The sequence below is a fragment of the Spea bombifrons genome, chromosome 1, assembly GCF_027358695.1.
Source record: "Spea bombifrons isolate aSpeBom1 chromosome 1, aSpeBom1.2.pri, whole genome shotgun sequence".
In the NCBI taxonomy this organism is placed as follows: domain Eukaryota; kingdom Metazoa; phylum Chordata; class Amphibia; order Anura; family Pelobatidae; genus Spea; species Spea bombifrons.
Window position 1 is genome coordinate 107,809,676 of NC_071087.1, and position 26,509 is coordinate 107,836,184.

The following is a 26,509-nucleotide window of genomic DNA, read 5'->3' on the forward strand; positions in this document are numbered from 1 at the left end:
TTTTTCTAAGGGAGGGGACGTTACATTTTAGTGGTACAACCGGGCTGCTGTCAGCTGGGCGTGAGACGGAGGGATATTCACAGAAGGTATATATTCTATGCCGTAAATGTTTGTGTAATAGCATGTATGTAATCGCGAGGAGTGTGTGACAACCTCTGTGCTAGATGTCACAGATAATGGAGTAGTGAGTATGACTTGTAAAATGGCAAATGACCATAAAGCCCATATAGTGTATTCTGCGTGATATACGTCAAGTAACGCTTAAATACACTTGTATCCTGTAACTGTAAAGGTATTATTTGAATTTGGCTCATCAGCAGCTCATCTCTGATCACAAAATATGTGTGGGCATTTTGTGACAGACACTGATATACCAGCAGCTCAAGAAACAATATACTAATATATATGGATGGATGCAAGGCCCCTCTAAAGTTTCATGGTGTCTGTTTTTTAAATACATAGGGGGAGTCTGCAGAAGTCCCCCATGCCCCCAGCTATTTGCAGTGCTGTACCTCCAGCACTAGCTTGGTGAATTCTATTGGTTGTTGTCTGTTCAGACCCCCCTCGCATATATGCAGCAAATGTTCCCATTAATGTGAGCGGGAGCACTTTCCTTCCGCTGATTGGCTGCTTCACTGGAAAAAATGTCAGACCAGGGAGGAGGAGAGCAGCCGCTGTATCAAGACTGCTACTTCTAGGTCAAGTAAGGGCTTTTTTATTCTGGATGAGTACAAATTAAAATACTCAGTGAGTACTTTAATATGCATTCTTAAGAAATGCACCCCCCACACACACCACACACACACACACACACACACACACACACACACACACACACACACACGTATGTAACAGAGGTAAGTGTCTGTAGCTGCCCAACTCCTCCATGGGCTGATGATTCTTGCCTCTGATTGAAATCAACGGGAGTGCTATTCTCGCATGCTAATGGAGGTCGGGACAGTATATCAGTATATCACATACATGGGGATTTGTATTGCAGAATATATCTCCTGCAAAGAACGGGGGGAAAGTCAAATGCATTTGTGGTTTTCTTAGCATGATGTATTGTGCCCTTGTCATACGTGTACACAGCCCTGGACACACTCTCAACCACACAAGATGCAGGAAATTGGGCTAGAAGTCAAGTTATTTCCTCTCATGTATAGTGTGTCAGCAACATAACAACAGATAGTTCAATATAGTCTACTGTTTGTGAATGTCTGTGTTGTTACAGCCACCCTTATATAGATCATGTGCATTTTCATGGATGTGTCTGATTGAGAGCATGTCCTCTAGTACAAGCCCTTGCCTCCAGTTCTTTTGAGGAATAATTGTAAACTCAGAGCAGTGTACACCCATCAGGAAAGATTGCTGTGACCCCCCCCCCTCTGTAACTCTCTCTCTCATTATGTTGCAGGAGCTGCTCTTGAGTCCTTATTTAAAATGGTAAGTTCAACATCCATTTCTATTTTCTCCTTGTCGTGCTATACATTTCAGTAGGTTTCCACATAGTATAAAGAGGTTTTTTTTATATGTGTATGTTGTGTATTTTAATCTGTAAACATCATTGAGTATGTTTACTATATAGAATTGCGAAATGTAGAATTTGGTAAAAGTGACAAATCTGCTTCAGTCTTATGAGTATGTGTCCGTATGTTTTATCAGCATGCTTTTTCTCTTATTTCATTATTCTTCTCTATTTAGCACGGTCGGATCAAAACAAAGACTTCATTGGAGCAGCAGGAGGCAAAGAGGAAGGAGAGAGAAAAGAAGCTTCAACTTTATGTCAGTGCAACACAGGCTGCCTTGAGTAAGGTGTGTTTGTTATGGGTTCATGTATCCTCTCTTTGGCCTGTGCACTGTAATCCAATTTCAGTCTTATTTTAGTTGCTCCTTTCTGCTATCTTGATATTTCTTCACTTTCTTCGCTTCCTCCTACACTCCTGGTCACATTCAGTTGTTCCTCTTCCACACCTGTCTTCTTAGCCAGTCTAATGTAGTGTAGGAAAAGCTACATGTTCTGAATTTACTCTGACCCAACTGCCAGCACATTATACAGACCCTTATATAGAATGCCACTGAAACAAGTCAACGAGATTCCCTTCCAGTCGTAGTTAAAATCTTGCAGATTTACCTAAACTCTTGTGTTCTTTCTTTTCATGCTGTTTCTAGCGAGATGCTGGAGAACTGGATAAAGAAGCTTTGGAACTAACAGCCCAAATATTGACATTGAATCCAGACTTTGCTTCTTTGTGGAACCTGAGAAGAGAAGCGTTTCTTCAATTTGCAGAAAATAGGTAGAATTAATTTTCCTAGTATAAACACCTACTGTTATTAGAATTCATACTTGCATTACTCATTTTAAAGCTCTGTCCTTTCTAATACAAAACAGTCTGTGATATTCATTCTGCCATCTGCCTTCATGGTTTCATCAAAGAGCATTATGGTCCTTCTAGAGGTTGGTAGGCAGAGGCTAATAAGAGAAAATTTCATCCTGTCTTCTTTTCTCCACCTGTTCTACTTTCTTTCCGTTTAAGTAAAATAACTGCAACCTACTATATTATATTAAATTGAATTTTGTATCTGCATGTTTTTATCTCTACTTTAGTCACTTTGCCAATTGTATGCTCGGACTTGCTGCACCCTGTCATGTCTGCTTGGATTAATGTCCACTAATTGTCACATAGTATAACCAAATTAGCCAAGAATAGTTTGTACTTGCTCTTCTGTTCAAAACTGCTTGAGACCTGAGTCTTACGTCCGAAAATAGGGGCAGACAAATAGGCTGAATAGTTCTTATCTTCTGTCAAATTTTATTTTTAATGTTTAATTGTAGTGCCCTGGGTAGCTACTGTTTTTGCATTTGTTTGCATTTTTGCTTTATTTATTTTAATTTCTACTTGAGGTCAGATGAAGAGATGCGACCTCTCTATTTAGCGGAGCTCTCCTTTCTTGAGAGCTGCCTGCGTATCAGCCCAAAGTCCTATGGCACCTGGTACCATCGCTGTTGGGTTATGGAGCATATGTCAGAGCCAGATTGGGCCCGCGAACTGTCACTTTGTAATCGCTTTCTGGAGATGGATGAACGTAACTGTAAGTGGCTGTTGGGAGTTGTGAGGAAACTTTGAAAATGACTAATCTACGTTGAAACATATCGTGGTACTCACTCTGGTTTCTCCTTTCCCTGCTGTAGTTCACTGTTGGGATTACCGAAGATTTGTCACTCAGTCCTCACATGTATCACTTTCTGATGAGCTTGAGTTTACAAACAATCTAATTATCAAAAACTTTTCCAACTATTCCTCTTGGCATTACCGTAGCAAACTGCTTCCTCAGATCCACCCAGACCCTTTGCGACTTGGTCGAGTAACTGAAGAGGCCCTCCTGGCTGGTGAGTCAGACTATGAAGTGGGGTTAGGAGTTTAAGTAGGTCCTGTGCTGCTGAGTATGAGGACTGTGCTTATAAGGATGAAGATTCGCCTGTGAATTTTAAAAAGGGTTTTACTGCTGACTTCGCAATAAGCAGATTTCATAAAACTTTAATATGACTAATTGTTTCTCTGTCACAGAACTTGAGCTGGTACAAAATGCTTTCTTCACTGACCCCAATGACCAGAGTGCTTGGTTTTATCATCGTTGGCTTCTTGGCAGAGGTGAGGAATAAGGAAAGTAAGCTCTGTGTGTAAAGTACTTTCTGACTTCCTATTTATGCCTCCCCATTATTTTTCTCTATTTCAAGCGGATAAACCCCTCTCCATTCGATGCCTCTTAGTCAATCTAGAAGGACCTTGGCTGTCTGTAACATTTTCTCAACCAGTCAATGTGAGTATCAGAGTCCGGCTACTCATGTCACTGGAGGTGTTTTCATCAGTTGCGATGGTAGAAATGATTTAAATGTAATAGCTAGTGCATCCTTTCAAACATATAAAACCACACTTTCCCTTGCCACTCCTAGCAGCCATAATATGGGCTTCACCCAACTCAGGTAGGACAGGAACAAAATTATAATTTACTTCTCCCTAAACCTCCCCAGGTTTGGAGAAAGAAGCCTTTTTTTTGTTGTCCTTAGGTGAAGGCTAGGTCTAGCCTGTGTGTGCACCCTTAGAAGGGTTCGGCCCATTAAAAACCGTCCTGTTGTACCTTGGGATAGTACAGAAGAAGGTTGGCCGTACCTATAGGATTGAGGGAGTCTACTTTTTCTGCCTTCTATTTCTCGGAAGCGCACTTTGATGAGGAGGAGTAACTTCGGGAAAGTTATTCCCTCCTCTGGGTTGGCGGCAGCAGACGTAGGCAGATCATCTTCTGTAGACACGGATGCCATCAGACGCACACATTGGTTGCCAGGACAACGTAGGATGTAGAAGGAGGAGTTTGGGCCAAATTTAAAAAACAGAAACCCTGTATTGTTTCAGCTTCTATAGCATAGTAATGGATGCAGCAACTGTCCGAAAAACCTGCATAGATGTCACTAGGTATGTAACAGTTGTTGCCTCTGCAATGGACTTTCTATGTCATACAACCATGGAATTTGAGGAGGCTTGTAGAGCCTTATGGTTAGGAGGCTGATGTATGGACAGAGCTTCAAAAAGCAAGCTGTGCTCTTTGCCTTTTGTGAGCAATGATCTCTTTGAGCCAGAAGTGGAGTCATTATTGGAATGTACTACAAGAGATATGTTCTGCTTGCCTCAGAGAAGAAAGTTTCCTAAAAAACATGTCTCCTTTCGAGCTTTCAGGAGTCAGGAGAAGCCCAATGGGTCAAGGTCCTTAAGGGAAAAGCCCTATCCCTCGAGGGGACAATTGGCTTGCAGCAGGAGAGAGCTGGTGACAGGGCCATCCTTCATAAGTTATAGTGCCAGGGGTTATATTCCCAGGTCTTTGTCATCCCAAATACATGGGTAAGCTAAGACTGATCATAAACTTGTGTCTTTTGACCTGACATATACAGCAGGTCCACTTCGAGATGAAGACTGTAAGGTCTACTGTGTTGGTAAACAGTAAGCAGTAAAAAACAATGCGTTACTTCACCAGATAATTGAGGACTCTGGGGAAAGTTATTTCAACAAGGTACGCAGTTTCGTGGGCTCTAGCCACCCATGTTCGGACTCTTCAGTCTTTCTTCTCCCTGGATAAATTTATTCAGCTCCCAACCTCGATAGTTTTCCTTGAAGGGTGTTGGTTAAGAGACAGCAATCTGTCAAGAGGTCTTCTGTGAAGCCCTATGGCAGACGGCATGATTTCTACAGATGCCAGCCTGCCAGGTTGGAGAGCTCATCTGGGAAATGAGATGGCCCAAAGCTCCTGGTCTGTGGAGGAACAGGCATGCTCCTCAAATTGCAAAGAGCTCTTTGTGGTTTGGAGAGCATTACAATTCTGGCAGGACAAAATCGGAAAGAAAAGGATAAGGATCTGCTCAGTCAAAAGAACAGTTTTATATACTGGGCAGAAATCTTGCCGGAAAGTATAACAGCAGTCCGTATGCAAGGTTATGACTGCAGATTTTCTGAGCTATCACCAGATTCTTCCAGGGGAATGGTGCCTGGACTCAAAGGTGTTTTGCACTTTTTTGGAACCAGTAAAGATGTCTCGAGCCTCAACCATTCCTCTGCATGCATGTCCAGGGCTTCTGATGCAGGGCCCAGTGTCTCATCCAGAAGTTGCGGTTGACCGCATGGTTCCTGAAGGCGACCTTCTAGCTTACCAAGGTTTGTCGCTGAAGTGGTGGACGTTAGAGCAGGATGTTTGCCACTTCAGTGACATATTATTTAAAGATCTGGACGTTGTTCCCATGATGGTGCTTTGCTGGGCGAATTTGGTTCCTCAACAGCTCAACTTTCTCCCGGAGCGTTTTGATAGAGGGCTTTGCCCTTCCACTTTCAAAGTACACATTCTGGGATCTGCATCTAGTACAGCCCCCCCCCCCCCCGTTTAGGACACTACATGAGATATCAGAAGAAAAGGCCTCTTATGCGTCCTCAGAAGTGTTTGCCTAAAGTTGCCTCAAATTTCTATGAGAATCCAGAAATTCATCTTCATTTGCAGGAAGATGCCTCTTTGTTGGCTTCTCAGGACCATCAAAGGGGAAGAAGATCTAGAGCGACTATAGGTTGATAGATTATTTATGCATGGGCTTTAGTGGGAAAACATCCCCCAAAGAAGCTTCTTTTATTGGCAGATTTTGGGGAAAAAGGTTATTGAGACGACTTTGTGTTGACATCTCCCTTTATCTTTGTTACATTTCTATATTATGGCTAGAAAAATTTAGAATTCTACTAACAGAGAATTCCTTTTCCTTGCTCATCCCCTCGCAGCATTCGTTCCCAATATAAATATATCTTTTGCCTTATTTGTTTGCTATGTCTTTTTTTAATTGCACATGTTGGGAGGACAAATCTTTCTATATTATATGACTGCCAGGAGATGAGCAAGGAACTATTGGTCAGAAGAACTATATTTTTCTTCCTAAGTCTTACTGGATCAAACTAAGGATTGGAGAATCCTTAGCAGAAGGGAGGCTACCAAGTCTAGCAGGTATCCCACTGATAGCAAGAACTTGTCAGTTTCTGAAACTCTCCCTTAGGTAAACTGCAGAAAGCATTCTAGTCAGTGGGGCTCAGCTAGCTATGTAGACCATGGCAGCAGCCCACCTGCAGATACTGCCATTGAGAGGTCTCTGCTTTCCTAATGAAATCCCTCTCCAGTGCAAAGAGCCAGGAGATAATGTGGTCTCATGCTTATCTACATTATAGGAACGCTAGAACACTCTCACGCTGCTGGACCTCCATTTGCACACAGTATATATATCCTTTCTATTTAGGTTATATATTGATTTGTATAGTGCCATAACATTCTGTAGTGCTGTACAAATGACAAAACAAGTGGTTCATCCCACAAGCATCTGGACTTACAGAAACAAATGATAAACTAATTTCTATTTTAATAACCATTTAATAAATAATATGAATACTGACCGTTGGCTGTTGTGTATGCAATTTCCATACAGCTGGTAGTAAATGGTGTATATATTGTTATATATATAGCATATGTACAGAAACTGTTTTGTTTTTTGTTTTGCTCCAATTTTAAATGGGGAAAATGGTACATGGTATTTAAAAATAAATAAAGCAACCTTATGGTTAAGAAGGTATTGTTGATCCAATAATCAGCAAAGGAAATGGGGAAAAATATAACATAATCTTGAATTAAAATCCCCTTAAAGAATGTTGGAATGCAGATATCATCCAGTATATCTTATTCATACTTTACATTAACAATAACCATCTTATAAACCGAAAGGGCCAGTGTCATCTGCATCACAGAGTCAGCTTCTTTATTCCTAACCTAATGACCTAGCCAAGGTAAACATCATGTCAAACCGGAACAAGGGACCAAAAATGTCTAATGCTGTCAATTTAATCGAATTCTAGGTAAAAGGAGATCTAATATTGTTTATCAACGATAAGCCTGTTATGGTTTCCTGGAAAGCCCCTGGAGGAAAAGCAAAGCCAAGTTTGCTCTGGGTACCGCTGCATCCTGTTTGTTTTGTGTGTTTGTCGCTGTTTTAATCATGTGTTTGTTACGCTCTCGCTGAATCCTACCTTTTTACAGTCATTGTTTCTCCCATAGTTGCCAGTCTTCTGCATGCCCTCCCATCTGGTACTTCAGTGTCCCTCCTTCTGGTTCAGTCTTACATTTCTACACCTGCCTCATTTGTCTTTTGTCTCTTGCTTTTGTGATCTTTGTGTGCATGCTCCATTCATGATCACTTGTGCATCTGCATCCTTTGCTTTTTTACACCCTTGCAAACCTTGCAAACACATGCATTTTGTTTCATGTCTTTATTTTGATTGCTCTGTACTTGTTTCAGGTATGTGACCTACCCCAGGAGTCTGTAAAAGACCTTTGCAGCGAGTGTAAGTTCCAGGTTCTTTGGAATGATGGAGAGGCACAGAAAGAATGCATTTTATATCCAGGTGATTAGGACAGAAAACCTGGCAGCATCATTGGGGTTTTGTGACCGTTTTAAATGATGATTATGAACGTGTGGATATTAATTGTCATTTTTAATTTTCTACAGGAAGAAACGAAACTTGGTGTTGTGATTCTGCTACAAGTGAACAAATATTCCGGTATGAAGTGCTTTGTGAATGCATTCATGCTTCGTCCCCTGTGTTACACAATTCTGATTTCTATACAAATATGTCCTATTGGCATTTCTTCCTGTAAGATGCGAGCAGTATAAAGACCCGTAAACGAAGATACTGTAACAGTCAGGGCCGGCCTTAGGGGTGTGCGACCTGTGCGGCCGCACAGGGCGCCATGGCAAAAGGGGCGCCATCCAGGACTTAAAACATTTTTTTTTGTAACTTTATTTAACAGCCTCCATCTTAAATAAAGTTTTTTTTTTTAACTTTATTTAACACAAAGGATGGTAAATAAAGTTAAACAAAAAAACCCCCGGTGTTTTAATTTAAGTGCCGGGCAGGGGCGCCGAGCGGTCGCTCATGAAGTTTTCAGCAACCGCTTGGCGCCCCTCACTCTCCGTGACTCCGTCATGGTGCCGATGTTTCATACTGAGCGCCGGAATATTCCGGCGCTCAGTTGTGAAGTACACGGAGTGGGACGATGGACGCCTCCCGCTCCCACCGCAGGACTCAACAAGGTAAGTAAGGATAATGAGACCTAGGGAGAGGAGGTAGATAGTGAGGAGGGGGGAGGCAGTGAGAAGGGGCAGAGGTGGTAGATAGTTAGAGGGGGGAGATTTTTTTCCTTTTTTGGGGGGATGGGAGGGCGCCAGAGGAGTAGTCCGCACAGGGCGCCAGAACACTTAAGGCCGGCTCTGGTAACTGTAATCAGATACTCAGAGATTAATTAAAAGTAATGTGGGTTTTCTCCACTGATAGGTGCTGCTCTGACATGTGCTAAACATGTGTGCCAGCTCCTTCATACAACAGATGTGATGTCTGTTATATCAGATATAGTGATCGTTGTCATTCAGTAACCCTATGACGGTGCAATAGAGTCAATATATTCTTGGTGTATTCCATACTTGCACCTCTTTACAAACTCCTTTGAGAGAGTGAGTGGATAAACCAGATTTCTGTATGATTTTGAAAAATAGCTGGCTGGGGTATATGTCTGCAGGGCCGGCCTGACAATGGAGTCGAGTGGGGCAACTGCTCCAGGCGGCACTTTGCCACCCTGAACCCTTTTTTTGAAAAAATTTTTAAAGCGAAAGAGAGAGAAAGGGGCGCCGAGTGGTTTTCACTTACCAAGCTTTCAGTACCCGCTCGGCGCCCCTCTCTCTCTCCTCTGCGGTGAGTCTCCCTGTTCGGTCTCGGTGCCGGCTTGTAATACTGAGTGCCGGAAGATTACCTCATTTCCGGCGCTCAGCATTACAAGCCGGCACCGAGACCGAACAGGGAGACTCGCCGCAGGACTGCTGAAAGGTAAGTACAGGGGGGGGGTAAGGGTAGATAATGTGTGGGGGGGCGGCAGGGACGGAGGGAGAGAAAAGGGTAGATAAGGGGGGGGCGGCATTTTGCCTTGGGCTGGCCCTGTATGTCTGCATACAGCATTCCTGGGTAGCTTTGTAAATCTACCAGTACAGTTTGTTAATGGAAATGTTCAATCTATCCCCAGGTTGGAACTCTCAGAGGGTAAAAGCAACATTTTGCAGCATGAGTTAAAGTCCTGCAAGGAGCTTCAGGAGCTGGAGCCTGATAATAAATGTAAGTTTATTTTGTTACTGCATATTACTTATCAGTTGCCAAGACCATCTCCAGTGGGGAAAACCCAGTTGGTAAGAGCTTTAAAATACTATACTACTAATAATAATACTATATGTATTCTCTTGTCATGTGGTGCTTTATTTGCTCCATCAAATATTTAAATAGGGCTCTTTCTTTTTCATCCTGCCTGTGTCATCTGGAGGAGGAACCTTTTTAGATGGACCTATATGCAATGTACACAAGGGAGGGCAAGCAAGACCACAAAAACACTAGATCTAAAGCTAAGAAAATGTTCAGTAAATGTGTTTTATACAAACTATATAAATGTTTTAGGTGGGGGTTAATGAGAGGTTACTTAGCGGGGTATAGGCTGACTCATATGGTACCAAACATATCTTCTTCCCTTGAAATGAAGTGCTAAAGTAGAGTACCATAACACTCGAGATAATAGCATAAGCAGTGAGTGACAGAAAAAAAATCACACATGCATGAGTGTATATTTGTGATGATTTGTTTATACATATTGCCGTTACCCCTGTACTTCCCGACACAAATCACAGAGAGCATCCAACTGCTCAGGGAGTCAGGAGTATTTCTTGTGAATGTCATTAATGTTACTTGTGTAAAGGATCGTTAAAACCTCCACTGTTGCAATTGCTGCAATACAGAGTGTAAACCACAAGGGGTGCTCTTGTGCTATGTTCAATTCCTGTCAGCTATTATATAGAAGTAGATGGCTTCTTGCTCAGAAAGTGGTCAACTAAAGTGATTCATTTATCCCCAGCTGTTGACCAATAAAAATACAGGTGCCTTTCCCAACTAAATGTTTTAATAATTTGACCATTGAGGAACAGCTACTTTACCATAGGACCAGATCATTTTTTTTTTTTACCTCTTTTTTTTTTTTTCCTGTAGTGTACCCACACATTATGTATTATTATATTATACAGTATGGCTTTTGTTAAACCATATTTATATATATGTAAGACATTGTTTTATTTAATGATATATATATATATTTTTATTTATTTATTTATTTTTATTTTTTTTTTATTATTATTATTATTTTTTTTAAGGAATATACATTATATACAGCCAGTATAAAAGGAAAAAAATACCAAAAATTCATTTGTTAACCTACCATGATTTGGAAACCATAATGCATAATAATAGTTTTCATTTATTTAAAGTGTTTGTTTTTATTTAAATTTAATTTTAGATTTTTTTACCCCCACATACCCCTATATAATTACCCACTAGCCAACCTTAAACATGCTACCTTCACAAAAAAATTAATAACACTTAAAAAAAAAAATCCAATAGGAATATGAGTACAACAGTCAGTTGTACCCTAACTGACATTGTAAAGGGATATAAAAATGCATGTTTATGTTAATACAAGGTCTCTCTTCATTCATAGCATCCTACACATGCAGATTCCATTGTCCTATTAATACTATATGTTATTTGTTTGTGCAGTATGATGCTTTGTATAAGAAATAAGAGTACCTTGCCTTATCTTTTGTCAGAGATATTTGACTATTCCTAACTATACAAAGATCAAACTGTGTGTATATGTATAAAGGTACCAAGGAGGTTGCTATGTGTGGGTTTTAATTCCTGGTTTTACTTCTAACGGTTATAATCGGACCTTCACGTCTGTGAATATGGTTTTCCCTAATTTTGTTGTATTTTTTTTTTCTTTTCTTGAGTTTGTTCTCACAGCTTTCCAATTGTCTCTTAGGGTGCCTCCTGACTATTATTCTGCTAATGCGAGCGCTGGATCCTTTATCCTACCAGAAGGAATCTATCTCCTATTTTGATACTCTAAAGGTATGACTCTTAGTAACAGTGTCGAGACTCGCAGAACGTGCTCTCTGTCATTCATGTCTGTGTTAACAAGTTCCTAAATGTGACTGCGTTTTTTTGTTAATCCGTTATAGAATTTGTATGCACATATTTAAAAAAAATAAATGTATCTTTGGAGATGCAATTGGTATTGCTGGTCACCAAATGCATTGGTTGAAGAAAAGTCTTAAAGTTCATATGAATTATTTCACCGTACAGTATGTAATGAATTATTTTTTAAACCTTGGCTACCAGGGTAGAAGTTGAAATATATACAAATACAGTGCATACACAATGAGTCAGTAATGACTGGCGAGCTTCCATTTTAGAATATACACTAGAATAAAATTAAGCAAGGTCAGAGGTATTTTACATCTATGTAAAAAGGAGAATTGTCATTTGCGTTGTGAGGTTTCTAGTTCAGTTGCGGGGATGCGGAGTGAACTCTGTTTGCATTCACAGGCTGTTGACCCAATGCGCTCTGGTTATTATGATGATCTGTGCAGCAAGTTCCAGGTGGAAAATGCGATATTAAAAATGGAATATGCAGAGGCCCGTGTTATAACTCTTGCAGGAAAGGTAACTTGTCCATTTGTCCATGCCCCCCCCCCCAAAAAAAAGGTTTACAGATCCGTTTGTATATAATACTTTTTTGATGATTTTCTCAGGGGCTGACAAGGTTATGCCACCTGGACCATCTGGTGTTAGTCACGCACATGGATATCTCTTCCAATCGGCTTCAGGCTCTTCCTAGCGACTTGTCCATGTTGAGATGTGTGGAGGTACGGTATAGCCTGTTTTCCAATGGAAAGAATGATCTAGGTTAAAGGAGAATTGTCACTGTGTCAGAAGGGAACAGAATGGATCAAGTTTGTGGCTGCGGGCTGTCTTAAGATTAGGGTTTCTGGGGAATTTCCAGGGTGACAGCACATGTTGTTGTTGTTATTAGAGTAGTTAGTTATGCTGAACAGCAGGAAAAGTTACCAAAGGCTTTGCATGGGTAACTTTAGTTCTTGGTTCTCTACACATGAGTATCCTGCAGTAAAAGACTGCCTTTTCCAGCTACAGACCTTTTAGGCAAATACTAGCTGGTGCTTACACCAGGCATCCCATACATGTGGCCATGTATTCCTGAAAATAAAACTGAATTTTGCTACTTTGTGGCTTATGTCTGGAGCGTTGCGTGTGACATAATCAACACAGTGCCCCAATCTCCATGAGGCTTTAAAAGTACCAGAGTATCATGAGTAGGTGAGTACTTGGCATAAAATATTAGAGTAAGTTATACAAATACTATTTATGGGGGGATTGTGCTAACGAATTAAAATGTAACTCTTCATAAAGATTGTGTTATCCTTTTAAATAAATGGTTATGCCATTGTAGATGTGTGTAAAAATTACTACTAGTTATAAAAGCTAAAGATGGAAGACCTGCTTCATGAAATAAACCTCTTATAGAGCTTAGCATAAGTTTAGACAGTATGCAGCAATCTGGGTGCAAGTATGCTTATACAGTGTAAATATTAGGGGCAATAGTCTTGAGCGCAGAGTTGTAAATTCTGTTTTGCAGGTGCTTGAATGTGACAACAATGAGATTTTGCATCTACAAGGAGTGTGGAACTTGCCACGACTGGAGGAGTTGTCATTGCAGTGCAACAGTATCCTTTTTATGGCCATTACTCTGGCTATATCACTAGTTCATTGTCATGGCCACTCTAGTCAGTTTGGGAGGAGTATCAAAGGTTACGTTGTTAGATTTCATAAACCTATAATTAGGGCTTCCTATTGATATACATGCATTTTTTGCTTCTGTAGTTTTGTGGGGGATGTTTTGTAACATTTTTATGATTTAATTTGATTTTCTTTTATAAACGTCGGACAAATACCCATCACAAAATTAAAAGTAAACTAAAAACAACATCCCCCCACAAAGGAATGTACTTTTGTCTTTCTTTACTAGACTTATGCATTCCTATTCATGCACATTTAAATTTTAATGAAATTTGTCAATTTCCATGAATTCATACGGATCTCTGAAAAGGAAAAGGGGACCCTCTACAAAACAAAGTAAAATGAAGCTCAGAGTTTTCGGGGTTTTTTTTTTGTTTTTTTTTAACTCACCCTCATTCACTCTCTCATGCTGTCTCACACTCACATTCATTCACTCTTTCAATCACTCACTCTCTCACGTTCTGAGTTTCACCCTACCTTTTGGGCGACAGCTAATATGGCTGCCTGCTAAAATGGTACTAAAGGAAGCTAAATACAATCTTAAATGTTAAGTATGCCTTCAGCTGTTCCATTATAAGATCAGCTGGAAAATCTGATCCCTGCTACTACTGAGATCTGAGTGATCAGATTGTGATGTCACAACTAAACCCCCAATCTGAACCCACTAATAAAATAAATATTATGGGACACATTCTTTTATTTAATTTTTTGTTGTAATAGTAAACAAAAAAAAATGGGAAGATGAGTGTTTGTGAACCACAACCTCTGTCTCCTTCAGCCAGAGTGATGAGTTGTAATCTCCAGTAGCAGGTGCACTAGAAGTGAAAATAGGATGGGATTCTTTTGGACATGTATATATTTTTTACCTATGTTTTCTTTCTTTGGCACAGTCAATCCACGCTTAAGTGAATTAACCCCTACTTGATAAGTATAGGCCTTTCTGTGTAAACCACGTTGACGGATCTGCATGCCATGTGCTGACAGAAACCAGCTCTGGATAATCAAGAATGTTTGGAATGTCATTGCACCAAAATGCAAAATGCTTCCTGGATCCTTCACAGAGGAAATTAGTTTTATTATGTTTGTCCAGTCACTGCAATGGTACTACTGTTAAAGAGAGAGGTGGAGTAATAGACAGGTAGTCATGATTCAAGATAATTTAGTTGGCGTGTGCAATGTTTAACATCCCTGCTGACGTAAGACTAACAAAACATGGATGTTTCTTTCTACCAGGAAAGAATATTACCAGTATATTAGTTACTGCAAGATTGGTATCAAGTGAGTTAAAATACACAATAACTACGTTACAGGTGGAGAATCCCTTATCCAAACAGGTAAGATGACAGATCTGTTGTCCGAAATGTACTTCTACTCCCAAGCATTTTGGATAAGGGATACTCAACATGTATAATGTATCTGGTGTTGAAAAAAGTTTTCTAGTGGAGGGTTACAGTCTAAATGTCATGTACTGCAGGCACCCCCATTGCTTACAGGCATATACCCCATGTAAACACACACAATAGGGTCCAGAGCAATGATGTAAAATGGAAATGTCCTTTCATTTGTCAATACATGTACTGCACTGCAATCATCAAGTCATTTCCACCAAAGAACACAAAGCTCTCAAAAAAAATGAACGGACGTGCTTGCGTCTTGATGTTGTGTCTCTTCTCACGAAGCAAACGTACTTAAACGGGAATGGTTGTGCTGAAACTATGTCCTTACTCCCTAGTGTCCTTAAAGTGGGGTATGCCTGTACTTTTCCCTTTGCTTTTTGTTCTAATTCCATTTTTGTATACTTAAAAAGGCTGATATTCTTTTGCTGATGAATTTCTTGGGGTGTTACCCTTTTCTTTAACTTATTGTGCCAGAAATCCACTATGTGCATGACCTCCAACCTCTTACCAGCTGCCCTCGTCTTTCAGTGCTTCGTTTGCAAGGTAACCCCCTGTGTGAAAATCCAGAGGCCAAGTTGGAGTTGGAAGCGCTTCTCCCCCATGTGAACACCATTGAGTTGTAACATTTTTAATTCTAACTAAGCTTCTCACTCCTCAATAAATACTGTTTACTGGAATTGTGACTGATTCTGTAGGAATCATTGGGGGACTGTTTGACCAGACACTTGATGGAAGAGCGGTAGAGTATACAAACTTGGTGATGTCTATAGTGAAGAAAGAAATTATTCACAATGTATGTGGTAAGAGTGCGCAACCTGTACCTGTAGAGGGTTTAAGGACAGGAACATTGCACTTAAAGATTTGGCAGTCGAGTTAACTATCATGCGGTCACTCCCCATGACTTCCAATATTTCTACAACCAGGTTTACAGCTACTCTGGTCTGTCCTATGTTTCAGTTGCCTCGTTCACATTTATTTCCTTGTATGTGTGCATTTAATAGTTTCATGAATCTGATTTGGGAGTGAATCTTTTTCCTAGCATTTACTGGCATTTTATCAAATTGTCTGAGGGAAGGGTTTGGCCTGTTGTTGGGAGTAGCCGAGACTCTAAATGTAACCCATCATTATGGGGTAATTATGCCATCCTTGTACTCACCTGAGAAGGAAGAGGGTGGTGTCCCCAAGGTCATTCTCACTCCTACACTCGTTCAACCTGTTTGCAACTGGGAACCAAACACACCCTGGATTTGACTTCCTGATGAATCAGCACTTACTCAAGGATCTTGAGCTTCTTATATCAAATTATGCAGAGAGTGATGCTGGATTCAATTTACCGTTGACATCAGCATACAGGTCCATCTAAATGCATTCACACAATAATTGTGCCTGGGGAAAAACATTTAACAACAATTCGATGTTTCATAATCCATCACAAACTGATGTCTGTCACACTGAGAATCTATTTTTCCTAGTACTTAATGTTATTAGTTCCAAGTGTCCCTCTTCAAGATGGAACAATAGGCTGAAAATAAATGTAAGAACATGTTTAGAAATGAAACTGTAAATAAAATCCATTATTCTACCAAACAACTAGATTAAACAACTAGATTAGGAAGGCATTTTTCTATTCCAGCATGACTGTGCCCCAGTTGTGCACTGGGGCACAGTCATGCTGGAACAGAAAAATGCCTTCCTAATCTAGTCCATAAAGACATGGTTGGATGAGTTTGGTGTGGAAGAACTTGACTGGCCGCACCTGAACCGTCCTGACCTGAACCCTATCGAACATGTTTGGGATGAACTGGAGTGGAGATTGTGAGCCAAGCTTTCTCATCTAACGTCAGTGCTTGACCTCACATAGGCTCTACTGGATGAATGGGCAAAAATTAAAACAGAAATATTCTGGAAAGCCTTCCTAGAAGAGTGAGAGCTGTTATAGCTACAATGTACAATGGAGGGGGGAAGACTACATATTAATGCATTTAGAATGCAATGTCATAAAAGTCAAGGTTTGTATAATGTCACCAGAATTAGGAATCTGCACACACTCCCACAGGAACTCGGGTGCTTAGCTGTGCCAGGAAGGGCCAGCTCCCCAGTAAATCAAAATAGAAAAAGGCTCCAAGCACTCAGGGGTTCCAAGGTTTGTATAATGGTCAGATGTCCCAATACTTTTTTCCATATAGTGTAGAATGGAGTACTTTGCAGAATTCCTTCTTATGGATGGGACAACAGTATAGGGGCGCCAACAACTCCCACAATATGTCAGACCATTGAGGCAGGTAGTGTACTGTTTCATTTGCCACATTCAACCATGAACCAATAACGTAAATCAATAATCTGTGGATTAGGAAAAACATTAGCAAACCATACGATAGTAAAATATATATATATATATATATATATATATATATATATATATATATATATATATATATATTTATACATACACAGTGAAGGAATTTTGATCCCCTGCTGATTTTGTATGTTTGCCCACTAACAAAGACCTGATAAATCTATAATTTTGAAATAATATCTGAACAGTGAGAGACAGAATAACAACCAAAAAAATCCAGAATAATGCAATTGATTTTAAATAAGTATTTGATCCCCTATCAATCAGCAAGATGTCTGGCTCCCAGGTGTCTCTTAAAGGGAGTGTTCCTAATCTCAGTTTGTTACCTGTATAATTGTAGACCAACACAAGGCTGGAATGGGCTACAAGACCATCACCAAGCAGCTTGGTGAGAAGGTGACAACATTTGGTGCGATTATTTTCAAATGGAAGAAACACAAAATAACTGTCAATCTCCCTCGGTCTGGGGTTCCATGCAAGATCTCACCTTGTGAAGTTTCAATGATCATGAGAGCGGTGAGGAATCAGGCCAAAACTACACGGGAGGATCTGGGGGAAGTGTTTGAAGGAGGAGGAATGCTGCCTATGACCCCAAGAACACCATCACCACCATCAAACATGGTGGTGGAAACATTATGCTTTGGGGGTGTTCACCGCATCAAAGGGACGATGGATGGGGCCATATACCGTCAAATCTTGGTTGAGAACCTCCTTCCCTCAGCCAGGGCATGAAAAATGGGTCATGGATGGGTATTCCAGCATGACAATGACCCAAAACACATGGCCAAGGCAACAAAGGAGTGTCGTAAGAAGAAGCATATTAAGGTGGCCCAGCCAGTCACCAGACTTCAATCCCATAGAAAATCCGTGGAGGGAGCTGAAGGTTCGAGTTGCCAAACAGCCTCGAAACCTTAATGAGTTTGAGAGGATCTGCAAAGAGGAGTGGGACAAAGTCCCTCCTGAGATGTGTGCAAACCTGGTGGCCAACTACAAGAAACATCTGACCTCTGTGATTGCCAGCAAGGGTTTTGCCACCAAGTACTAAGTCACCAAGTCAAGTTTTGCAAAGGGATCAAATACTTATTTTACTGAGTAAAATGCAAATCAATTGATAACTTATTTGAAATGCGTTATTTAGAATTTTTGTGTTGTTATTCTGTCTCTCACTGTTGAAATAAACCTACTATTAAAATTATAGACTGATCATGTCTTTGTCAGTGGGAAAACGTACAAAATCAGTGTATATATATATATATATATATATATATATATATATATATATATATATATATATATATATATATATATATAATTTTGTACATAGTATTTTTAGGTTGCTACAAGTTTTGAATTTTTCTAATATTTTAATGGCAATTATAATATAGTGACAGAATGCTTCTGGAATATGCCAAATACTAGATCTCTACAGTGTGTAGAAAGTCATATGTTCTTTAAGACACTAGCAGATTAGAGGTAAGCGTTTGGATAAAACGTGTTCGAAAAACCCCTGTATACAGTAATGCATGGCAATGTGTAATTGTGAGTAAAACACAGTACACACCCAGCATACACTTAGAAATTTAAATGACTGTAAAAGTAATGTAATTGGATTAATACCGTATACTGACGTAATGTACCCTGGTTGTTAAAATCTAACCTTTTGAAGTTGGCTATGAGATTTCGATGATTCAAAATGCAAGATTATATATATCTATATATATAGATATATATATATTGTGATCCTGCACCCACACAGGGTACCAAACAGCACGGTCCTCTAGGGTATTAACGCCACATCTCAATTAGGTAATCACCCACGATTTATTCGTAGTCCACGTATGAAGATAATTACAGGATTGCATAGAACACAAATTCTCTACAAACAAAAGCCTAGCTCGTCTGAGCGCTTACTAACATATAACTCCCCTCACTACACAGGGTCTAAAACTAAACAAAACGTAATCCCACCAACCTTTTTGATGGTCTCTCTTGTGCAAAGCAAGCCCTGCTGCTTCCAAACAAACTCTCTCTCTTCTGTCCAACAGGTCAGGTTATATTGCAGCCAGTGCAGCTAATTACCTGCAGCTGACCAGTGCATTGGAGTCAGCTTAAACTCCTGGCCTGGATCCTGGGTCAGTCCAGGTGCATGTAAACTGCGGGGCGGAGCACCAGCCTGCCCTATATGTCATATAAAACCCTGCAAAATCGAGGGGGAATGTATACCCCTTCCACAACAACACCCCGCACCTTGTTACATATCCTCCCCCCCAGCTCAGACCCATCGGGGCGAGCGGCCTTGGACCACAAACAGTGAACTCGGGAGAGGCCATCCACATTACCCTGGGCAGTACCAGCCCTGTGAACCATAGTAAACTGGAATGGTTGGAGACCACCTGGTAACCCTGGCATTCTTTTCCTTGTTCTGCCTCATCCAGGTTAAAGGTGCATGGTCAGTAATCAGTGTAAACCTTCGACCCAACAGATAATACCTCAAGGACTCTAGTGCCCACTTAACAGCCAGGCATTCTTTCTCAACCACTGAGTACCTCTGTTCATGAGGATTTAACTTCCGACTTAGATACATGACTGGATGTTCCTCTCCATCATGTGCTTGAGAAAGAACCGCGCCCAGGCCAACATCAGACGCATCAATACGGGGTCAGAACACAATGCCTCTTTCAAGACCTGAAAGGCATGTTCTGCTTCTGGGGTCCACTTAACCATAACCGGGCCTTTAGCTTTTGTGAGCTCAGTCAACGGGGCAGTAATGGTGGCAAAGTCAGGGATGAACCTGCGATAATAGCCAGTTAAGCCCAAGAATGCCCTTACTTGTTTCTTTGTTACAGGACGTGGCCAATTGGAGATGGCTGCTACCTTGCTCTGTTGTGGTTTAAGGAGCCCCCGCCCTATTGTATAACCCAGATATTTAGCCTCTTCTAAGCCTAAAGAGCACTTAGCGGGGTTGGCAGTCAAACCGGCAGCCCGTATACTATCCACTACCGCCTGAACCTTCATCAGATGTGTTTCCCAGTCCACACTGTGAATCACTACATCGTCCAGATAGGCAGCTGCATACTCTCTATGGGGCCTAAGTATCCTATCCATCATACGCTGGAAGGTGCCTGGGGCACCATGCAAACCAAACGGTAACACATTGTATTGGAACAACCCCTCAGGGGTAGAAAAAGCAGTCTTTTCCTTTGCTCTCTCTGTCAAGGGAACCTGCCAATATCCTTTGGTCAAGTCCAATGTACTCAGATACCTAGCTTTACCCAACCTCTCTATGAGCTCATCCACCCGAGGCATAGGATAGGCATCAAACTTGGAGATATTGTTTCATTTACGGAAGTCATTACAGAAGCGTATTTCTCCATTTGGTTTAGGCACTAACACAATTGGGTTACTCCACTCGCTTTGTGACACTTCAATCACCCCTAGTTTTAGCATCTTTGTTATCTCTGCACTAACCGCTTCACGTCTAGCCTCGGGTATTCTGTAGGGCTTCAGATTGATTTTCTTTCCGGGTTCGGTGAGAATATCATGTTTTATTATGTGTGTTTTTCCTGGTACTGGGGAAAACACATCTCTATTTTTTAGCACAAACTCTCTGACTTCCTGTTTCTGATGAGAGGCAAGAGTGTCAGCAATGTACACCTCTGGTTCTTTCCCACAAGCAACATGAGTGGGTTGCCCTTTGGTCATGGTGAAGACCTCTCGCTCTACCCATGGCTTCAATAAATTCACATGGTAGATCTGTTCTGCCTTCCTCCTACCCGGCTGTCTTACTTTATAATTAACCTCACCGACACGCTCAATAATTTCATATGGTCCTTGCCAGCTGGCTAGGAACTTGCTTTCAACTGTAGGGATAAGAAGCAACACCCGGTCCCCCGGTTTGAAGATCCGAAGCCTAGCATTCCTGTTATAACTGACTTGTTGGGCCCTCTGGGCTTTTAACATGTTCTCCTTCACTATGGGCATTATGGCTTCCATACGCTCCTGCATTTGAGCAACATGTTCTATAACACTACGGTGAGGGGTATGCTCTTGTTCCCATGTTTCCTTGGCAATATCTAAAATACCTCTGGGGTGTCTGCCGTATAATAATTCGAAGGGTGAAAACCCAGTGGAAGCTTGTGGGACTTCTCTAATAGAAAACATAAGATATGGTAAGAGATAATCCCAGTTCTTACCGTCTTTGTCTACCACTTTGCGTAGCATGGCCTTTAATGTTTTATTAAACCTCTCTACCAGTCCGTCCGTTTGAGGATGGTATACTGAGGTTTTTAGCTGTTTAATTTTGAGCAGCTTACATAGCTCGGTCATAATCCTGGACATAAAAGGAGTTGCCTGGTCTGTGAGAACCTCTTTTGGTATACCCATCCTGCTGAACATCATCATTAACTCCCTTGCAATACTCTTAGAGGAGGCATTCCGTAGGGGAACTGCCTCAGGATAACGCGTGGCATAATCAACAACAACTAAAATGTATTGATGTCCCCTAGCTGACTTAAGCAGAGGCCCTATCAGGTCCATTGCAATTCGTTCAAAAGGGACCTCGATAACAGGAAGGGGTACCAGTGGGCTGCGGAAACCTTTGTGCGGTGCCTTTAATTGACATTCGGGGCAGGATTTGCAATACCTCTCTATTGCAGCGTATATACCTGGCCAATAAAACCGGGTCAGAACCCTCTCTCTGGTCTTCTCAAATCCCAGGTGCCCACCTAGCACATGGCTATGGGCCAGTTTTAACACCGTGTGTCTATACGATTGTGGGACCAGCAACTGTTCCATCTCCTCTTCCCCTTTCTTCTCTACCCGGTAAAGCAGGTTATGTTTTACTTTGAAATAAGGAGAACTTAAGTGCTTGTCAGGGTTTACAATGGTATCCTCCATTACTTGCACATTCTCTCTAGCTGCTGTCAGGGTTGTATCCTCCCATTGGGCAGCTCGGAAATTTCCAGGGTGGACTCCCAGATCCTGAAACTCTACTTGTGCTAAGGGGGCCTCATTATGGGGAGGTTCTACTTCATTACCCAGGCACACTACTGGTGACTCTTGTTCCTTACATGGCTCCCAATCAATACTGGAGAAAGGAAAAACATTATCCATTCCTTCTTCCTCATGGGTTTCCTCAGAGCACGTTACCTGAGGAACTGAGGGTTTTCCTGTTATGTTGCGGAAATGGGGGAAGTCCCTCCCTAATACTACATCGTAGGGCAACAGGGGTACCACCCCTACCTGCCATTTGACCTTTCCTACATCCGTGACAATATCAACCTCTGCCGTGGGGTATGAGTGGGTGTCACCATGTATACATACAATATCAAGAAGCTGCCTGGTATCTACTTTCTCTGGCTGAAGCAGAGCACTTTTTATCAAGGTAACTTCACTCCCAGAATCAATCAATGCTTGTACACTCTTCCCCTCCACCCTCACTGGTCTTAAATGAGTTGCATCAACAGCACTAGTAACCACACACATTTTTGAACAAGTCAACACAGTCTTGTGTAGGGCCCTGGCTCCTACAACACACTGCATGGGCTCTTCACCCTCTGGACAATTATGCGCAAAATGTCCCGGCTCGTGGCATTTGAAGCATCTTATCTGTTCCTCAGTCTGCTCTTGTGGCCGTAATGGGAATTTCGGGTGCCTGTTACCACCATAGTCATATTGTCCCATGCGGGGTACAGGGTTTTGTCCTTTGCTTCCGGTTTTCACGCTTGTCCGGTTGTTAAGGGATCTGGACTTTGGCTGTGGAGAAGTACTACGTAGCTCCTTAACGGTCAAATACCTCTCAACCAGACACATCATCTCCTCTGGATCCTTCGGGTCCCCTTGGCTGACCCATTGTCGCAGTTCTGTAGGCAAGTTCCTGAGAAAGCGATCCATGACCACCATCTCCATTATTTTAGTAGCAGAGTTGATCTCAGGTTTCAGCCATTTCTGAGCAAGCCTCAGCAACTCATACATCTGGGTCCGTGTAGGTTTACCCATGTCATAAGCCCACTTATGAAACCTTTGGGCTCTAAGGGCAGGGGTTATGCCTATACGTGTTAGAATTTCTTTTCTGAGTTGTACATAGTCCTGGGCTTGGTCATCAGGTAAATCTTCATAGGCTTTCTGGGGTTCCCCACTTAGACAAGGAGCTGGTAACCCCGCCCACTGGCTTGTTGGCCAGTTTTCTCTGGTAGCAACCCTCTCAAAAGCAGTGAGATAAGCTTCCACATCATCTGCCTCTGACATCTTATGCAGGAAATCAGTTGTTCGAATACGGGGCCCCTTATCCACAGTAGGGCTCCCTGCAGAGGGCAACAGCACTTTCTGCAAAACATTAGCAAGGACAGCTCTGTCCTCATGCTGGGCTTCTCTCAGGTTTTCAACCTGTGCAGTCAGTAAACGATTAGTCTCCTGCTGTACAGCAGTCGCCTGTACCAAAGCCTTCACCAGCTCTTCCATCATAACACCAAGGCAGACGACTAGTATGAAGGTACTGTACTGAGTGGGTGTCCCACGATTCACAAACAATCTTCAATATGCAGACTGGCAGAGACTTTGCATACCCACAGACCTTTTATGTGCTGATGCCCGCACTCTCCACCATATTGTGATCCTGCACCCACACAGGGTACCAAACAGCACGGTCCTCTAGGGTATTAACGCCACATCTCAATTAGGTAATCACCCACGATTTATTCGTAGTCCACGTATGAAGATAATTACAGGATTGCATAGAACACAAATTCTCTACAAACAAAAGCCTAGCTCGTCTGAGCGCTTACTAACATATAACTCCCCTCACTACACAGGGTCTAAAACTAAACAAAACGTAATCCCACCAACCTTTTTGATGGCCTCTCTTGTGCAAAGCAAGCCCTGCTGCTTCCAAACAAACTCTCTCTCTTCTGTCCAACAGGTCAGGTTATATTGCAGCCAGTGCAGCTAATTACTCGCAGCTGACCAGTGCATTGGAGTCAGCTTAAACTCCTGGCCTGGATCCTGGGTCAGTCCAGGTGCATGTAAACTGCGGGGCGGAGCACCAGCCTGCCCTATATGTCATATAAAACCCTACAAAATCGAGGGGGAATGTATACCCCTTCCACAACAACACCCGCACCTTGTTACAATATATATATATATATATCTATATATATAGATATATATATATATGGAAAAACCTTTTCGCAGTGCCAATGTCAGTGTAGACAGCACTGACCTTTTATTTAGCACTCCGACCTCCAATAATAATACCGTATTTGCTCGATTATAAGACGACCCTGATTATAAGACGACCCCCCAAAATCTGAATATTAACTTAGGAAAAAAAGAAAAAGCCTGAATATAAGACGACCCTAATGGAAAAAAGTTTTACCAGTAAATGTTAATTCATGTAAACTATTTTTTTTAATAAAAGCTATGATTGAGAAAAATATTTTTTTTGTTTTTATTTCCTTGTATTTTCCAACCTGCCCCCAGTTACGCACATCTGCCCCCAGGCTTGCCACACCAATATGGCACTGTGGCCCATGATATGCCTTTTAACCCTCTATATGCCACTGTGCCCCATGGTATGCCTTTTGACCCCCTATGTGCCACTCTGCCTCCAGAAATGCCTTATACCCCTATATCCCATTCTGGCATTTAGGGGGTTAAAATGCATATTATGGGGCAGAGTGGCATATAGGGAGGTATAAGGCATTCCAGGAGGCAGAGTGGCATTAAGGGAGTTAAAAGGCATTATATAGAGCACTCTGCCTCCAGAAATGCCTTATACCCCTATATGCCACTCTGGCATTTAGGGGGTTAAAAGGCATATTATGGGGCAGAGTGGCATATAGGGAGGTATAAGGCATTTCAGGAGGCAGAGTGCTCTATTAAATGCCCCCTTAACGCCACTCTGCCTCCTGAAATGCCTTATACCTCCCTATATGCCACTCTGCCCCATAATATGCCTTTTAACCCCCTAAGTGCCAGAGTGGCATATAGGGGTGTAAGGCATTCCAGAAATGCCCTACACACACACACACACACACACACACACACACACACACTTACTTACTTACCGGTGCTTCCAATTTCCTGCTGTATTGCCGGGGCAGCGGGTTGACGTCTCATTCCGCGGCAGCCGGAAGGAGGTGGAGTTGGCAGCGGGGGTTTGTATGCGTCCGTCGCAAATACCTTCCCCGGCTGTCAGCGATCAGGAACTCTGGAACTCTGATCTCTGACAGTCGGGGAAGGTATTTGCGACGGACGCATACAAACCCCCACTGCCAACTTCACCTCCGGAAGCACCGGTAAGTGCGTGCGTGCGTGCGTGCGGGGGGGGGCGACGATAGGAGGATCCAGGTCCCCTGCAGCGGTGCGGGGGATCTGGATCTTAGTCTCCTAATCAGACCTCTATTTGAGGTCTGATTAGAAGACGACCCCGATTATAAGACGAGGGGTATTTTTCAGAGCATTTGCTCTGAAAAAAACCTCGTCTTATAATCGAGCAAATACGGTAATAGTAATCAATATGGTTCCATAGTATATAGGATTAAAAATTATTTAAATTCCCTGGAAAAATAAAAGTCAGCAACAGAGCAGCTAAACCAGCAATAGCATGTAAATTATAATGTGCACTCACACCTTGTCGGACCAGATGACCCAATATGCCCTGATAAAACAGGGGCAGAAAAATGATAAGAATGCTGTCCTCAGTCCTGTTGCTAAGTACAGGAAAAAACATTAATGTCATCAGAATGGAGTGCTAGATAACTGATCACCAAATACTTATAGCACAGGTGAGTGCCTCTGGCATCTACCACGCTGACCAATATCCCAGCCTTTGTATGCATAGCCTGAGCTCTGTAGATTTCTAGGACTCCATTCGGATGACATCAATGTTTTTTTTCCTGTGCCAAACTACTGGGCTATCGGAGTGCTACATTCTTATAATAGCTCTGCACCTGCTTTCTCAGGGCAAATTGGGTTATTTAAGAAGGCGTGGGTGTACTTTATTACTTTAAATTGTATGCCAGTGATCTGGTGCTGGCTTCTTTAGATATTTTTAGCATTGAGAATATGGACCCAAATTCATAATTTAAATCTCAGTGTTATAAAGGGACTCTGCTTTATCTACACTGGCAGCAGAGCTGTACATTTCATGTAAATACCGTATTCTTGCATTAAGTAATGGTGGTATATACCGTACGTATTCCTTCTTCATTACTTCCATATTAATTAAGCAGTAATTATGTATCGTTTCTATTCTAAGCTGACGTAATGAGGCCCACAAGGTTTATTTACAATACCACGAGCTGTAGGCGATTTACAGTAAAATGTTTACTATGCTTCATTATTAAACTGTCAAGCCTGGCAAGATTCTCCTGGAAAAAGAGCTGAGTTGGCCCTGTATAATGTATAGTTAATGTGGGTTCTTGAAAGCCAACTCACTGATAATGCAGGAT

At 41.7% G+C, this 26,509-nt stretch overlaps 1 protein-coding gene across 2 annotated transcripts; it reads left to right on the top strand.

The window, feature by feature from the left end:
- RABGGTA (Rab geranylgeranyltransferase subunit alpha) lies at positions 1-15,381 on the top strand. Of its 2 annotated transcripts, none has more exons than XM_053467874.1 (17): positions 1-86; positions 1,418-1,446; positions 1,705-1,815; positions 2,173-2,297; positions 2,906-3,093; positions 3,194-3,391; positions 3,570-3,653; positions 3,740-3,822; positions 7,425-7,517; positions 7,865-7,970; positions 8,075-8,126; positions 9,640-9,728; positions 11,473-11,561; positions 12,039-12,155; positions 12,245-12,358; positions 13,147-13,234; positions 15,179-15,381. In XM_053467874.1, exons 2-17 carry the CDS (start codon positions 1,444-1,446, stop codon positions 15,325-15,327), a joined length of 1,689 nt encoding a protein of 562 aa, XP_053323849.1. In that variant the 5' UTR covers positions 1-86; positions 1,418-1,443; the 3' UTR covers positions 15,328-15,381. The 2 variants fall into 2 exon arrangements, with proteins under 2 accessions (XP_053323849.1, XP_053323854.1); XM_053467879.1 differs by lacking the exon at positions 1-86 and adding an exon at positions 156-184.
- Positions 15,382-26,509: the final 11,128 nt, after the last annotated feature.